Source organism: Rhinolophus sinicus, chromosome 13, assembly GCF_057876585.1.
Source record: "Rhinolophus sinicus isolate RSI-liver-muscle chromosome 13, RSI-T2T, whole genome shotgun sequence".
Classification (NCBI taxonomy): Eukaryota; Metazoa; Chordata; class Mammalia; order Chiroptera; family Rhinolophidae; genus Rhinolophus; species Rhinolophus sinicus.
In genome coordinates this window covers 60,146,812-60,163,043 of record NC_142513.1, presented here as the reverse complement: position 1 = coordinate 60,163,043, position 16,232 = coordinate 60,146,812, and the positions used below count along the sequence as shown (strand labels likewise).

The 16,232-nt window shown below is 51.8% G+C and overlaps 1 protein-coding gene across 2 annotated transcripts in view; it reads right to left on the bottom strand.

Moving 5' to 3' along the window:
- The window catches only part of ALPK3 (alpha kinase 3), a 37,375-nt gene that overhangs the window by 7,244 nt on the left and 13,899 nt on the right, over positions 1 to 16,232 (bottom strand). For both annotated transcript variants that reach the window (XM_074318319.2, XM_074318318.2), the window contains 6 exons: positions 14,736 to 14,853; positions 12,944 to 14,150; positions 3,914 to 5,969; positions 3,141 to 3,288; positions 2,686 to 2,813; positions 2,525 to 2,560 (listed from right to left, as the gene is read on the bottom strand). In XM_074318319.2, coding sequence (XP_074174420.2) covers positions 2,525 to 2,560; positions 2,686 to 2,813; positions 3,141 to 3,288; positions 3,914 to 5,969; positions 12,944 to 14,150; positions 14,736 to 14,853 — 3,693 coding nt within the window. The remainder of the gene's footprint in view (positions 1 to 2,524; positions 2,561 to 2,685; positions 2,814 to 3,140; positions 3,289 to 3,913; positions 5,970 to 12,943; positions 14,151 to 14,735; positions 14,854 to 16,232) is intronic.

Below are 16,232 nucleotides of genomic sequence, written 5' to 3'. Positions count from 1 at the left end.
TCACTGGCGTGGCCGGACCGTCTCCCACCCCGCCATCCTAGTGTGTTCTCTGGGCAGTGCTGCGCTTTGGCATGCACCGTGGGTCCCCTGCCGGACTGCGAGCTCCCGAGGGCACAAACTACCTGCTACACCCTGTCATGTAATAGCGCTCGAGCCTGCCTGTCACACAGTAAGGATGTTGGGGTCTATGGAAGGCAGGGGCTTTCTGGGGAAGTGGCAATCAACACAGAAGAGCAGAATTACTCTGTTTTAGAATTAGGTGTTTTGATCAAATGAATAAATGGCTCCATCTCCACCAACGTGCTTGACTGAAACAAGAAGTTGGCAGGAACAATCCAGCAGCAGTGACGGCCCCCAGCGCTCTGACGGTGATCACTACCATTTCCCACCAAAAGGAACCAGAGCTCCTTGAAGAAATGGTTGATTCCAGGGCTAGCACAACAAGTATACTGGATGGACCTGAAACATCTCGTCAGACCACAAAGAAAAAAAGCTAGTAAAAATGATTGGAGGCTTCTCAAAAAGACACAGGAGCCAATCTTCAGAAGGGAGCTTCCGTTGGCCAAAATCAGACAATCTTACCAACAAAAATGAATAATTTCTGCAATGTATTGAGCATATCAAATATGTCAAAAATCCTATGTTGAGGTGGCCGGATGGCTCAGTTGGTTAGAGCACGAGCTCTTAACAACAAGGTTGCCGGTTCAATTCCCGCATGGGATGGTGGGCTGCGCCCCCTGCAACTAAGATGGAAAACGGTGACTGGACTTGGAGCTGAGCTGCGCCCTCCACAACCAGACTGAAGGACACTGACTTGGAGCTGATGGGCCCTGGAGAGACACACTGTTCCCCAATTAAAAAAAGAAAGAAAGAAACCAATATTGGTCAAAAAAAAAACCAAAAACCCTATGTTCATAATTGTAATTAAAAAACTCCCCTCCCTGTATAAAAAAACGCAAAACACCTCACTGGTAACTTTTAGAGGTTGCTAGGGCGCCAACTCAGGGTAACCAAATAACCATTTCTCCTTTACAGAAAAGTTTCAATGAATGAATGAAGAAGAAATGACAGAATTAAAATGTTCCATGTTGCAAACCCTAATGTAATAACGGATTTAGGCACTAATAGGTAACTTTAAAACCCCTAGATAACAACAAAGGCGTATCAGATATAGTTTGTTTGTTTTTTTGTTTTTGTTTTTTGGGGGGGTTACTTTTAGAAGGGGTAGATCAGGCAGAAAACATCTGAATGAACCCAGTAATCAATCTCAACATTTACTAAAAGTAAAACAATCAGACGTTATGTGTTTCCCGACAGGATACAAAAGGAAATGAACCGCACATGCGTGAAGTGTTCTTGCCAAAAATAAAAATAAAATAAAAAATTATCCCTGAATCTGACCAATCCTCTCAATCTGATTATCAGTTTAGAGGAAACACATGGATAGAGAAACATGCAAAGTAGTGATATAACCAACAAAATCTAGAATGTAAGGAATTCTACACATCAAGTAACTTCAACTAACAAATGGCAAGGAGAGAAAACAAATGAGGGAAGAAGAACTTACATATCAGAGACTAAAGGGATATGTCAGCCCAAAGCAACAAGTGGTTCCTAAGTCAAATAAACCAACACTTATGGGACAATTGGGACAATCAGACTTGGATATTTAATTATATTAAAGAATTATTATGGGCACAACTCAGAGATACTACGGGTTTGGTTCCAGGCCCCCGCAATAAAGTCAGTCGTAACTTTTTTGCAGGGGGAGGGTCTTGCCTTTAATTTGTGAAAAACACAACATCTCTGAACCACAATAAAAACGTGGTATGCCTGTACTGAGTTTTTAGGTGTGATGTTAAATTTGATATTTTTAAAATTTGATTTGATAACTGAACAAAAGGCACTGTTTGAATGAATGAGGCATTAAATGGGTGGCTGACTGAATGAATGAATGCATTAGTTGGCAAATGAAGCTCTAGGAATCCTTCCCTCACCCGCTGACTTCACAGTCCTAAGCCTTAGCCTGTCTCTTGCAGGAGCAACACAGACTCTCCCTCCCTTTAATGTTGGAGCCTTTAAAATGCTTATCAAACGTTGGGGTGTATCACCGTCACCAGGGAGCCTAGTGGAATCGCAAGATCTGCAGTAGGGCCCAAGAAACTACGTTTTCAGCAGGCTCCTAATGCATCTAATGCACAGACCACTGTGAAACTCGAGAAGGAGCTGGCAGGGTTCTGACGGGCCCTGGGGGCACATCCTGCCCTTCGTCAAGGGCTCTGACATGGGCAAAGGGCACAAGGCTGAGTTAACTCCCTCCCTCAGCTATTTCTCTTCCCACCATCCTCTGAAACAGTCCTTCTGCAACCCCCTCCCCAAGCAACCCCTGAACAAGGAGGCCAAGGGCAGCTGTCTGCCGAAGTAAACGCGCATTTGGAATGGATTCCAAGGCCTTGCAGACGGTCCCCCGGCAGATGGCAGGACAGGGATGAAGGCCCCCACTCCTCCCCCAGGGGCTCCGTACCTTCCCCTTCTTCTCTGCAGATGAATCCTGACAGCACTGTGTGGAGAGAAAGGAGAGAGAGCAGCTGCCCTCAGGCTGCTCTGCCCGGAGAGCACCATCTCTGCACAGATGGCCGCTGCCCTCCCAGGAGCCAGGCGGGGCAGAGCCGGGGGCACCCTCACCTTCGGGGCTGAGGCAGAAGTCAGCGGAGGCCGAGCCATGCTTGTTTTGGATGGTGCATCGGTACGTGCCGCAGTCCACGGGGGACGCCTGCACGATGGCCAAGGCCGCCGGCCCCTCGTCCCCTGCACTGCAGAGAGGGGAGACCCTTCCTGTGAAGGCCACACCACGCACAGGCAGGGCCAGACTGCAGTCTGAGGCTCCTCAGACCCCGCTCCCAGAGGCTGCTGGGAGCTCTGGGGCAGGCGGCACGGGAGCTGGCCCTGGATCCCCAGGCTGGTCTGCAGTCCTGACACTCACTAGCTGTGATTTGGGGCAAGTGACCTCTGAGCCTCGGTTTCCTATTCTCTCCCATGGGAATGCTAAATTACTGTGAGGATTAAATGAGGTGACAGACGCCCAGCACGACTGCTGCAATTAGGGAGCCAGGTCGGGGGGTGGCCTCCAGCAGCCTTACCTCCTGGCCACCTCGCCCACGGGGCGCTGGTCCTTGGCCCAGGTCAAGACTGAGTCGCTGAGAATGTTGAAAAACTGGCACCAGAGCTTCAGGCTGCCTGAGGCATCAGGAAACTGCTCCACCCGAATCTTCCGGATCACCTGTGGGGCTGGGAGCAGGGGCCCAGGTAAGAGGACTGAGCACCTCCCCTCCGTCTTGTGTCCTCTCTGGCCCTACCCCGGGGTGTCCTTGGTGGAACAGGCGGAGAGAAAACCGGATTCAAGTCTCCACACAGACACACTCCTTCACGGCCCCCAGCGGCACCCCACCTGTATCTCTGAGGCTCCTGCCTTGACCCCCAAAAGCACACATCCTAGCTAGAAAGAACCCACCACCAGATTGCCTCCCCAGGCCAGGAAGCGCCTCTGGGCTGAGCACACGGGCAGCAGCCAGGGCAGGAGCTGCCTTTGCATTCCAGGCCCAACACTCAGGGAGCGTGCCTGAGTCCTGCCCCTACCGCTCTGTACTCCTGGGACAGGTCTGCAGAGGGCATTCCGGGGACGAGGACAGAGCGAGGATGCTGCTGACGCCAGGCAGTGCTGAGTGCTGGGTTCCCTCCATGGGATTTACCATGCCCAGTGGCGGGGCAAGGACAAGCAGCGGGCCTTCCTGATCCCCAAGGGGGTACCGTGACGCTCTGTACATCCCTAGCAGGCACGTGGCACCCAGCAGCTGCAGGGATGTCCTCTGCTGGGCACCCTCTCTGCGAAGCCAGCCCCACCCGCCATTCTCACCTTTTAGCAGGTCTTCTTTGGCTTTGCTCGGTTTGGCTGGAGTTTCCTGCTTGCCTTCATCCAGGGCCGGCTCTGCGTTCTGCCCACTGGCCTTGGGGTTGGAGGCCAGGTCTTCTGCTGCTGGCTCCTCCACTGCCTGCGGTACCTCTAGCAGGCCTGCCTTTCGGCCCTGGGTAGGGGAGCGTTTCTCCCGCCCTGGAGGCCCGGGGGACCCAGGCGAAAGGCCATTCCTGGGCCCTCGGGGGGAAAGCGTGGGGCTCTCCTTTTCTTCAGGCTTGGCTGCCTCCCCGTCTCCTGCTGCTCTGACCTTAGGGAGAAACCTCTTCCTCCGGGCCCCCAGAGCCAGCTCCTCGGGGGTAGCTGCGGGCAGACCTGGCAGCGCCTCCCCTGGACCCTCCTCCTCCCGGAAGGGTTCCTGGGCTCTGCTCTCTGCTGACAGAGGGCCCTGACCAGAGGTGGCCTGACCACCTGCTTCCCCCAGCTGACCCCCCACACTGCTCTCCTGGGAGGTGCCCAGGAGGCCAGGCCCCTCAAGGGGGGCCTCTCGCTCACCCTCACCGGGCCCTTCTGACGCCAGCCCAGGGCCCTCCTCCTCGCCTACCACGATGGCCGGGACGGTGAGGGGGCTGGGACTGGGGCTGGGGCGCCGGGCAGCAGCTAGAGCCTGACGGCCAGCCTGCACCTCGCGGTCTAGGAGGCCGGTGAGGCGGCGGGAGGTACAGGGGCTGAGCAGCAGGGTCTGTGCGCTCTGCACCAGGTGGTCGTTCTCCACGCGCTCCAGGATGCGCCGAGACGTCCGCGGACTCAGGCCAGCAACTTCCACGGTGGGGGCCAGCATGGGCGAGGGCGCTGGGCCTCCGGGGGCAGCTCCGCCCTGGGCCTCCGTGCCCGCTCCACTCGTCTCTGTGCTGGAAAGCTTCAGCAGCAGAAGCAAGTAGTTCTTCAGGGAATCTATGAGGCCAGGGTCACAGCTCCGGGGGTCTGGGGACCTCCCTTCCACATCTGGCGTCTTGGTGCAGGCCCCCTTATTCCTGGCTGCCATGGTTTCTGGTGGGTGACTCTGGGTGGGGGTTCCCAGCCCCAAGTGCAGTGGGGGGACAGAATTGAGCAAGTCCTGCTCCCCGGAGGGCAGGAAGGCAGCTGCATTCATGTGCTGAGAAGCCGGGGTGCTAGGCAGCCCCTGCAGTGAGCTATGAGTCAGGTCAGTCCCTGGAAGAGAGGGCCCCTCAGGGCCTAGGCCGGCAGGGGCACAGCAGCCTGGATCCACAGACAGCACGTCCCTCCTCTGTTCCTCCGCGGGGCACTGGAACAGGCCGTCCTCCGGCTTGTCCCTGACCAGGCCTGACCACTCCGGCCCCCGGCACTTCTCTCCTCCCGTCTGCTCCAAGCCACCCTCAGGAGGCAGCTGCGCTGGGAGCGTGAGGCCCCCTGCCAGGGGACCCAACACAGTTTCCTCTTGGTTCTCGGAGACTATGACTGCTGCTTCCTCAGATCTGAGCATGAAACCAGGTTTTTCTGGGACAGAGGACCTTTCTGGGGCCTGCTCAAAACACTCACTGATCCGAGGAGACTTGAGACCCTCTGAAGGTAGGTGCTCAGGAGCTCTGGGCTGTGGGCTGAGGCAGGCCAGCGACTCGTCCTCTGACTGACCTTCAATGGCTGTGCGCCTGCCCCTCTCCGACTGTATCCCCTGGTCTTCCTGTGTCCTCTCACCTGCCTGTGTCCTCTTCACCTGCGTCCCTGCCCTTCCCTGTGCTACCACATCCGCCGGAGAACTCCTGTCTGAAGCCGGCCTCTCACTGTCTTGTGTCACGTTCACCTGTGTCTTCCTATCCGCCTGTGTCCTCGGGTTTCCATCTCCTCGTGTCCTGCCATCCACCTGCATCTTCCCATCTGCCTCTGTGTTCCTCTTGCCTCCGGGTTTCCCATCAGCATGTGCTCCCCTACTTTCCTGGGTTTCGGTATCCTTGGGCTCAGTGACGCCCTGACTTCTGGGGGTGCTGCCACCAGCAGAGGCTGCATCAGTGCTGCTGCGGGCCACCTGGGACTCTGACACCTGAGAACATATGGGCAAAAGCAAGTACTTCACTCGTGTGCCTCAGGGTCTCTCTCCAGTCTGGCAGTCCAGCCTCCTCTGACCTTGGCCACAATTGCCCCGTGAATCCTGACACCTGGTTTCGGGGGGCCTACTGGGGGTTGGGAGGTAAAGGACATGTGACAAAGTGCCAAGTCCACCTGCCCAATCCCTGATTCCAGAATCTAGATCAGGCAACACCAAGCATCCAGGCCCAGCTCCAGCCCTTCCCACCTCTCCCTGAAGAAATCCTGCCTTTCCTGGAAGGCCCTGCTCATGTGTTACCCCACCCGCACCCCGGCCACTTGGAGGGGGTCTCCTCTCCCCAGGGCTTACGAGCAATCTGTCTGTCCCTCTCTGTGGCACCAATTGCCCCGTATAGCAACTTGAAATAGTTATGAGAATTATCTCCATTTTAGAGCTAAGAACACTGATGGTCTGATTTATCCCTTATCAGATAGGAAGTGGCAGTTTAGTTTGGAAGCCAGCTGTGTCGAGCTCCAAATCCCATGTTCTTTGCTGTTATACTATAATGCCACCCACTGAAATGTAAGTAAAGGACTTCCTGTCTAAACATAGTGTAAGACAATAGTTTGCCTCTTTTCCTCCTGGATACAATCAAAACCAACAAAGTAAACAAACAAACAAAAAAAGCAAATTCCACTGTTAGTGAAACGGGAAGCAAATAAAACCTATGGTCTCAAAAACTAAAAATAAAAATGGGACAGGGCTGTCAAAAGCAGATAGATGCAACACTAGGGGGCTGAGCGGGACAAAAACTGTACGGGGGAGGGGGGGAAGAAATAGTGAAGCAGCTCAGCAGGTGAATAGTGAAACTGTTCAGCAGGTCTCAGAATATGCTAGCAAAACAGTTACTGCAGATAAAGGACTCATCCTGGGTGATAAACCTCAAAACTCCGCCTACAACAAGAGCTGTAGGATCCTGGAGGGCTGGGTGAAAATCTGGAAGAGAGGTGTCTACGGAAATAGGGAAAGAAAAGTGGAACAGCCCACTGGCAGCGGATCTCAAAAAACACATCAAAAAGACACTCCTGCAGAAACCTCCTGAAAATTGCTAAACTAAGTAAACTGGTTTGAACACACAAGGAGCTCTGCTTGAGGAAACTAGTAAGAGAACAAACTTTGGTCAGCCCAAAGATGATTAAGAAAACCACAGCCAAAGAAGCGACGGTGAGCATTAAGTATATATTTAACTGTAGAACCAAGACTAAAACCACAGCCGTTTAGAGAGGCAGATCAGAACGTCAATGTTTTATGCTCTGACAATGCAGAACTGCTCAACTAGCACAAAAGGGGGAGGAAGCAGATGGTGACAAGAGCAGTAAATTCCATGACTGTGTCACCTACACCAGCCAGGAACCAAAGACATTACTGAGAGCTGAAAACCCAGGTAACAGAAATACAGGGTAGTTAACCATACAACGATAATCACTTAGAAATAAAACTTTGGGCTAACAAGAGATAAAAAAAATGAAAAGGAAAAAGGGTTGGGAAGAAGTGGAAACTATCATTGTTTGTCATAAAAAATTTATGTATTATATAAAATTTAAATTATAAATTACTATATACAAATACTTCTAAATATCCGAAGAACTACACACAAAACCAAAACAGACCATATAATGAAAGACTTTTTAAAATATATAATTAAACTATATTTGAATTAAGTAGGAAATGTAAAGTTACTTGCTACATATGGAATTTTGAATGAATGGTATGAATATGGGAAAAATAGAAGAGTTTGGTGACTATCAGAGGCTCTCAAGTGTGAGTCCAAATGACCAAAGACCAAAAAATTTTAACAAAAACATTCCTCTAACTTCTCTGACAACCAGTAAGATATTAGAAATGCCGTGGAGCTGACAAACAGCTACTAGAACTTTCTTTCAACTTCCGATAGTCTAAGAAATATTAATATAGACATGAGAGATATACATTTACAAAGAAAATCCTGACTTTGCACACAAGGCTCATGAAAAGAGAACTTCTAGCCAAAGCTATCTTTACTCCCCTCACCTCCAGCCTGACCGGTCCCTGAGTCCTTCGGAACCCACTGCCTCAATGTCTCAGTGTCCGCTCCCTTCCCTCGGTCTCCAGCGCCAATTACTCCCGAACCCAAGCTGCCAAAGGTCCCGTCTTGCCTGGACTACTGCAAAGCCTCCTAATTGGTACCCGTGACTCTAGTTGTTGCCTCCGCTAAACTCGTATCCTCACTGCACTCCAAGTGATCGCCCCAAAACACAAATCTGATAGTGACAGTCCCCTGCTGAAACACCTCCCGGGGGCTTCTCATCACATACAGCAGAAAGGCTAAAAGCCCTCGCCTAAAAGAGCAGAGAGTTTCGGACTCCTCTCTGCAGGCCCGGGGATGGGGAAACAGGCATTGGCACAGCCTCTGTGCACAGCAGTTGGAAATCACCTAAGAATAGGAAAACTGAAAATACGTCTACTCATTGACGTCTACTCAATTCCATTCCTAGGAACTTATCCTACAGATATGCTTCCATGTGCCCATGGACTTACATGCAAGGATATTCATTGCAGCATAGTTTACAATAGCAAAAGACTAGAAGTTATTTATAATTCCATCAACACAGGACTGGTCTGATGAATTATGGTACAACCACATTCCAAAGAAATATAACATACAAATAAAAAAGCAAGGTACAGGGTAGAAAGTCTCATGTGCCACCTTTGTGTGGAAAACACACAAAAACACACACAGACACACACGTATTTGTCAATGCACAGAAAATAGCTTTGGCAGGAGACACAAGAGAGCAGCGACGGCAACCGACGTCGGGAGGAGGATCTGGGTGGTGGGGTAAGGAGGAGAAAGATTCAATGTTGTCCACATACCTTTTATACTTTTCAAACTCTACACCACATGCAAGGACATATATTAATGAAATCCCATTTAAAATAAAAATCAATAATAAATCCTCGTGTGATCAATAAGGCCCATCCTTTGGCGAGGGTCCCAGGTCTCTCTCCCCAGGTTCACCTCAGGGGTCTCTCCACCCAAAAGCACTGACCTCCTGCACTGACTACTGTGCTGTTTCACAAGCACTTCGTGTTTTCTCTGCCGGACGTTCTCCCCCTTCTCCTGGGCCACCCGGAGGACGCCTCCTCTCCTCTGAGCACCTCACTCATGTGCGTGCTCTTCTGTGAACACTTCTGAGTTCCCTCCTCCCCTGCCCCCAAAACATGTTAGTGGCTTCCTAACCCATTACCCATGGCAAATGTACCTATTTCTATCATTGTACCCTCATGCTGTGTGGTAGTTATTTGTCAAGAGCATGTGTCACCTGCTAATCTGTGAACTCTTCCCCTCCGAACAGGGCCCAGCAGAGACCCGGGGTTACAGTTAGTGCCAATAACTATACGACGGAATACTTCCTGTACTTCTACAGCCGCTGACCTAACAGTATGTGTATGTAGTGTGTGCGCGTGTGTGTGTGTGTATGTGGTATGTGGTGTGTGGTGTGTGTGTGTGTGTGTGTGTGTCCACATCTGGAGCTCTGTGGAGATATGAGGAAACACGTCGAGTAGATCTTTAGAATAAAAAGCGTGTGACCTGGCATAACCGAGTGGCTTCTCTGAGCATCTTCATTACAAAGAGGGTTTCCCTTGGCATCCTGTCTTCCCCACAAACTCCCCGAGATGGAGGACCCAGTCTGATGCCCCTTTGCACCCTTCTCAGGCCCAGGCACACAGAAGGTGCACAGGAATGAACCCCAAGGCGGGTAACCCCCTGGAGTGCTGGCTTTGGTGGGGAGGGGACAAACCAGGAGCTGAACGGGGATGGAGCAGGGCAGTGTCAAGGCCACGGACGCTTCTTACCCTGAAACCCAGACCCAGGGCTGACACTGGGGTTTCATCATCCTTAAATGTTTGGTAGAATTCCCCAGTGAAATCACCGGGCCCTAAAGACTTTTTTTTTTTTTTTTTTTTGAAGATTTTAAATTACAAATGCAATTGAACAGTTATAGGATTGTTTAAATTATCTTGTTTTATTTCTGCATGAGTTTTGGTAGTTTCTGAGTATTAAAGAATTGGTCTATTTCATCTAAGTTGCTGAATTTATGTGCATAATTTTTCATACCAGTCCTTCATTATCTTTTGAATGCGTGCAGGGTCTGTAGTAACATCCCCTTTCATTCCTTTTTTTACGCTTTATTGAGGTCTAATTGACAAATAAAACAGTATATATTTTAAGTATGCAACGTGATGTTTGGATATACCTATGTACTGTGAAATGGTGACCACAACCAAGCCTGTCTTTCATTCTTAATACTGGTAATTTGGGTCTTCTCTCATGTTGTTTTTCTTTGTGAGTCTTGCTAGAGGTTTATCAATATTACTGATCTTTTCAAATGACCAGGTTTCGGTTTAATTTATTTGTTCCATAGCTTTTTTGTTTTTAGCTCTTTTCTTTATTATTTCCTTCCTTCTTCTTTAGGCTTTAGTGTGTATAAAAATTAGTATCTAAAGAAAAAATCACAAACTAATAGGTAAGGATTGACTATTTCACAAAAGATAATCAGAGAAAATACCTACTTATTAAATGCCTACTACACACCCAAATCAATTCCAGATTAGTTTAAAAGTTAAATGAAATAATTCAAACAATAAAAATTATTTTAAAATGCAGATTAATATTTAACTAACCTTAGAATAAGGAAGGAAACAATAAACACTATGGAAAAAATGGGTAAAATATGCATACCGTGGCATTGTATACAACCATTAAACAAGAAGTTTTTCAGATAATTTTTAGAAACCTTGAGAAAAGACTCATGAAATAATGAGAAATAAAGAAACCAGGACATAAAACTGAATCCGAATAACTGTGCAAATTAAATTTAAAAGCTACATATGCCAAAAGACTAGTAGATACACCAAGACGTCTCTGTATGGTAGAGTTATAAGTGAACTTTTACTTTCTCCTTGGAATTTTTAGGGCTTCCCCACCTATTTTCTACTATATAGCCATGTGCTTCTGTCATAATCAGAAAAATAAGGTTTTTTAAAAAAGATTTAGTAATATGAAAATATGAAAAAACAATGAAATTCAGCCATTGAAAAGCAACAGCTTCAAAATATACACGTGTTAAATGCATTTTCAACACGTATGATATAGTTCACAATTTTTTAAAGTATAAAAATAAAAAATAAAAGCCACACATGCTTTCCGCAGGACAGCGGAACCACTGCAGTCAGCCCGTCCTCCCACCAGGGAGAGGCAAGGAGGCGCTGCCAGGACCCGTGGGGCCAGATGCATTCCCGGACTTGGCTGGCCGCCCGCTCACTTCCCAGACAAGCTCCCTAGCAGCCCGAGAGGGCCATCCCTACAGCAAGGCGCTGCTGTCCAGCCTGTGGGCTTTCAGGCACAGGGAGCAGCCCCTTGGAGGCCACTACAACACACCACACCAGGCCCCAAAATCTCCTGAGACCAAACATGAGGGCATGAAGGTCAAGACAGATTCCAGAAACGGGTCTGAGGTCTGCCCCACTCCAAGGCCCTCTGAACGGCTGTCCCCACAGACTAACCTCAGCACCCACTGAAATCAAACTATTTCCCCTGTTCACCCTTGAAACTGGTCTCTCCATCCTTTCTCCATGAAAGTTCTCTGCTTGGAAAGGCAGCCCCACCCTGTGCGTGAAGCAACCCTCTCCCTTGGTGCAGGGACTTGTCCTTCATTCCCCCCATCCCCCCCCCCCCCAAGTGCACATTGCTTTCTGCCACTCCTCCTGTTTCCTGGGACCCAGGCTCCTGCTCCCTCCATCCCAAGAAAGTCTCATCTTAGTTCCTGCCAAAATGCTGTCTCCACTTAGGGTTGCCAGATTTAGCAAAAAATACAGGACACCCAGTTTGAATTTCGGATAAACAACCAATAATTTCTCAGTATAAGTATATCCCGTCTATCTTATCCAGTCCACGCCCACTCCTGTATGCTTTTTCCCTCTGCCACTCATAGAAACACTGTCTTCTTTCCTACCCACTCTAAGACACGGTGTCTCAGTAAACTCCTAAGAAAAACTGCCTGCCCTCCGCCCCGAAACATGAAACGGTGACCCAATGGGACAAACCATTTCCCTTCTGTCCATCCTCCCTTCCCCTTCCCCACCACCGAACTCCTTAATGCTGTCACCCACCTGCTCTTTCTTTGAAGAGTGGAGACCCCTAACGCCTCTGTCCACACAACACATCATCTTTTCTCTGTTGGCTACCCGATGCCCAGAAATGCCACTCCTGTGCTCAGCTAAAACAGTGCACCTCTGTCTGCACCACAGTAATATCTTACACCTACTGCCATTTATTTAGTCCTTCATATGCACCAGGCCCGGTGCCACGCACTCGCAGGCTGGCAACAGTCCTGTGAAGGAGGTCTGATTACTCTGCTTTTGCGACTTGCCCAAGATCACGCAATTTTAAGGACAGTCAGATTTGCACATAGGTACGCCTGACTCCGAAATCTTAGATAAAAACCCACATTAAACCAGAATTTCCGGGACATCTGGTATTTTGTAAAACTTCTACTGAGCATCCAGGTAGAGCCCCGCTGCACACTCCAGCACACTCGTGCTGCTGGCACCTCAGGGAAGCCCACAGAAAACCCTGCACTGGCTCTTTCTCCCCAGAGAACATCGTCTTTCTCCACCTCCCTCTGGGGCACAGTCCCCTTGGCCGTGAACTCGCACACTGTCCAAGGAGAGGGTCACAGTCAGGCTGTGCTGCCCACATGGCTGGCGTCTGGAGATGGGCTGGGTGAGGGCCAGGCCTGTGGTCCCCTGCTCCTGGCAGGCACTCCGCCCCCACCCCACCCCTTCTATAAATAGCCCACTGCTCACTGGCTGCAGAGCTGTTGCAGCAAGTTTCCATGAGGTCAGGTTCCCAGAGTGGCCTCCAGACGCCCAGGACCCACGCTTACCTCTCCTGGAGTCCTGCCGCCTGCTCGTCCCTGCTGGGGGCTGTGCCTCCGCCGAGCGGGAGGTGTCGGCGCTTGGGCAGAGACCTGAGGTGGCGCCTTCCCCAGGCTCTGGGCTCCGGGTTCTGGAGCTTGACTTGGGGAAGCATCGGGCTTGCTGTTGGTGGTGGGCTCCTCTTTGGGCTTCGGAGGCGCAAATCTCTTCCTGTTGAAAGGCCTAGTCGGCTGGGGGGCAGAGGGCATGGGCTGGCCAGGGGCAGCAGGCCCCCTCTCACCTCTGGCCTCTCTGGGCACCTTGCCTGAGGGCATCTCTCCAGGTGCCCTGCCACTTGGGGTGTGGGACCCCTCCTCCCCCTGAGGCCCGACTGGCCGGGTGCTCTCCAGATACATGTCCTTCAGGGAGAAATACACTTCCTGGTCTGGGCCTGGGGCATTCTGGGCCTGGTCTGCAGAGCCCACGGCCGAGGCTGGATTCCCGGTGCCACCCACCCCGGAAGCCGCAGGCCCCTGAGCAGCTCTGCCCCTGGGACGGCTCTGATCCTGCTCCGTGTCCATGGGCTCCACTGCCCCACAGGACGCTGGCGTGTCTGAAGTGGGAACACAGTTTTCAGAATGGTGGCCTCGAGCTGCCTTCTCTAACTCTGGCTTCCACAGCCCTGGCTTACGTGCTTCATCTTTCTTTTTCTTCTTGGCCCCAGACTCCTTCCTGGAGGGTCTCTGAGACCCCAGCTCCATGGCCTCACAGATGTATGTCAACAGGCCGTGCTCCCCGCCCTCCCCGTTCTCGGGGGCAGCGTCCCCATTGGTGGTCACCTCTCTGGGGGCAAAGCTGTTCATCAGGCCTGACCCTGGGTGCTGACCAGGCTCAGTGCCCCTCTCCTGCCAAGCCGCCGGGGTGCTGTCCTCAGCTTCCCTGGTGGGGGCGGAGGGTACTGGCACCTCTGCCCCGCTCAGCCGCCGCTTTCGCTGGAAGCGGTCAGGGCTGAGCTTGCGCAGGGTGTCGGCCTCTCCTGCCACCTCCTTGCCCTGCTTCCAGCTCTGCTCAATCTCACGCATCTTCGCTGCAGCCTTCTGCTTCAGCTTGGCAAACCAGCGCTGGTGGATCTTGTACTCGGTCATGGTGCCCACTTCTAGGACGCCCGAGCAGGACACGATGCCCTTGGTGTTCCGGGCAGAGGCCTGGTAGATGCCGGCATCTTCTTCTCGACACCTGCAGGCAGGAGCATTACATGCCAACTCCTGCCTCCTAGGAGGTGAGAGGGCCCCCCCTCCATAGCCAGAGCCTCTCTGAGCTAAGCACGCTGCCCCACCCCCCACACGTCCTGCCCTGAACGCCAACCCCACTTCAGGCATCACCATGCCCAACACTGTCCATTACAATTGAGGAAACTGAGGACAGCAAGAGGGTAGGAACTGACCAAGGTCATGCTGTTCCGGAGGAACTAGCCTTGGGGCCCAGGAGAGCTCCCTTCAGAAGCAGGGGATCCACACAGCCCCTTGCGGAGGATGACACAGGAGCTTTTTTTGGCAGCTGAGCTCATGGAAAATGTTTCCACGGGTTAGGACCTCCTGTGGTTGTCCTCAGCTCTCTGGCTGTCAGAAATACCCACCCCCGGCCTTAGGAGACCCCAGACACTGGCAGGCAGACACGGTTCCCAGGTGGCTCACCAGCAGCAGAAGCCCACCCTCGGTCCCGCCTGGCGTCTCCACCTGGCTGCCTCCATGTCTGAGGGCAGGTTTGGGCCGCAGGAGCCTCAGGAAGGCAGGGGGAACAGAGAGCGCCCCGGTCCCTTACTTGTAGAGCTGCAGGGTGTGGCGGTTGCCCTGATGAGCGATCTCGTATTTCGGCAGGCCACAGTAGCGGTCCAGCTCCGTGTCATCCTTGTACCACGTCACCTCTGGCTCTGGGTATCCTAAGAAGGAAGCAGGAGATTGGGTTGCATGAAGACCAGTTCCAAAATAGTGGGAAGACAGAACAGGATGCATGGCTTCCCCAACACACCTGGAGAGACGGGACTGGCCCCCCTGCCCCGGGCGTGCTGGAAGAACAGGGCTAGCACACGGCTCCGCTTATTTTAGAAGCTACGCCCTGTCACGAATGAAAACTGTGCCTCTTTAGCAGCTGGAAGACAAATATGGAGGAGAGAATTCCTAGCTTCCTGGTAAGAAGGGAAGCAAAGAGTTTCTAGAAAGCCTTGCTGAGTAGTAATAAGCTTCCTTTCTTCAGTGACCTATTCTGCATCTTCAACTGTAGTAACAGCTCTGTTCTCAGACATCTCCTCCCAACACTCCAACACCAAGACCACTGCCAAGAGCCCTTCTTTCATTCTAGGTTCCTGAGCTGTTAGGATCATTCGATGACACAGCTAAAACACCCACCCACCCACTCATCCATCCCATCCATCCATCACCCACCATCCATCCATATCCATCTACCCCCCATCCACACCTACCCACCCATCCATTCACTACTGTTGACACGGGCTGAAGTGTCTTCCCAGCCCCCGCTCTCTGGGGACTTCCAGCCCCACCCCCAGGGAGAGCTTCCAACGCTTATTCACTGCTGAGTCCCTAGTTCCTACAGTAGCCGGGTATGGAAAGAACACTCATTAAATATTTATAGATGAATGAATGAAGCAATGCACTATGACAGGAGTGGCTCTGTTGGCCTTGAAGGGTGGGCAGAATTTCAGAAAATGTGGGTTCAGTGCCTGTACTTCCCCACAACAGCAGTAACCAACTGCTGTAAGATACTGCAGTACTTCCTCGTCTGCCTCCGCTCCTAGACATGTGTCCCACATGCACAGGAATATCTTCTTTACTGCTCTATCCCCCCTGCCTACCACGTAGTAGTTCTGCCTGGCACGTAGTAGTTCCTGAGTACAATCAGCTGGATGAGTGAGCGAATGGCGAAGGGAATGAGTGAAGCAACAAACCAGAGGCAGGCGGGAAGGGCACGCCTGAAAAAGGAACACAACAGCAGAGTGTGGGGGTAGAAAGCAAAGGGCACCCTGGGGAACAGTGTACAGGAGCGGGAGCAAGGCAGGCAAGGCTGCAGCTGGGCCGGCCAGGAACAAAGTCTGGGCAGCCCTGACTGTAAAGCGAAGCCCATGTTTCCACTGTGAGCTAAAGCCCGTGGTTACATCACTGTGCATGCGGCCAGGGCCAGCGCAGGTGTCCTCACCATCCTGTGGGATGACCTCACCGCTGCAGAGGCCCAGCTCCAGGCCCCGTGACCTGCCCCCCGGGGCCTCAGCCCCCAGGGCATCTGAGTCGAGGCAGGTGGGGTGAG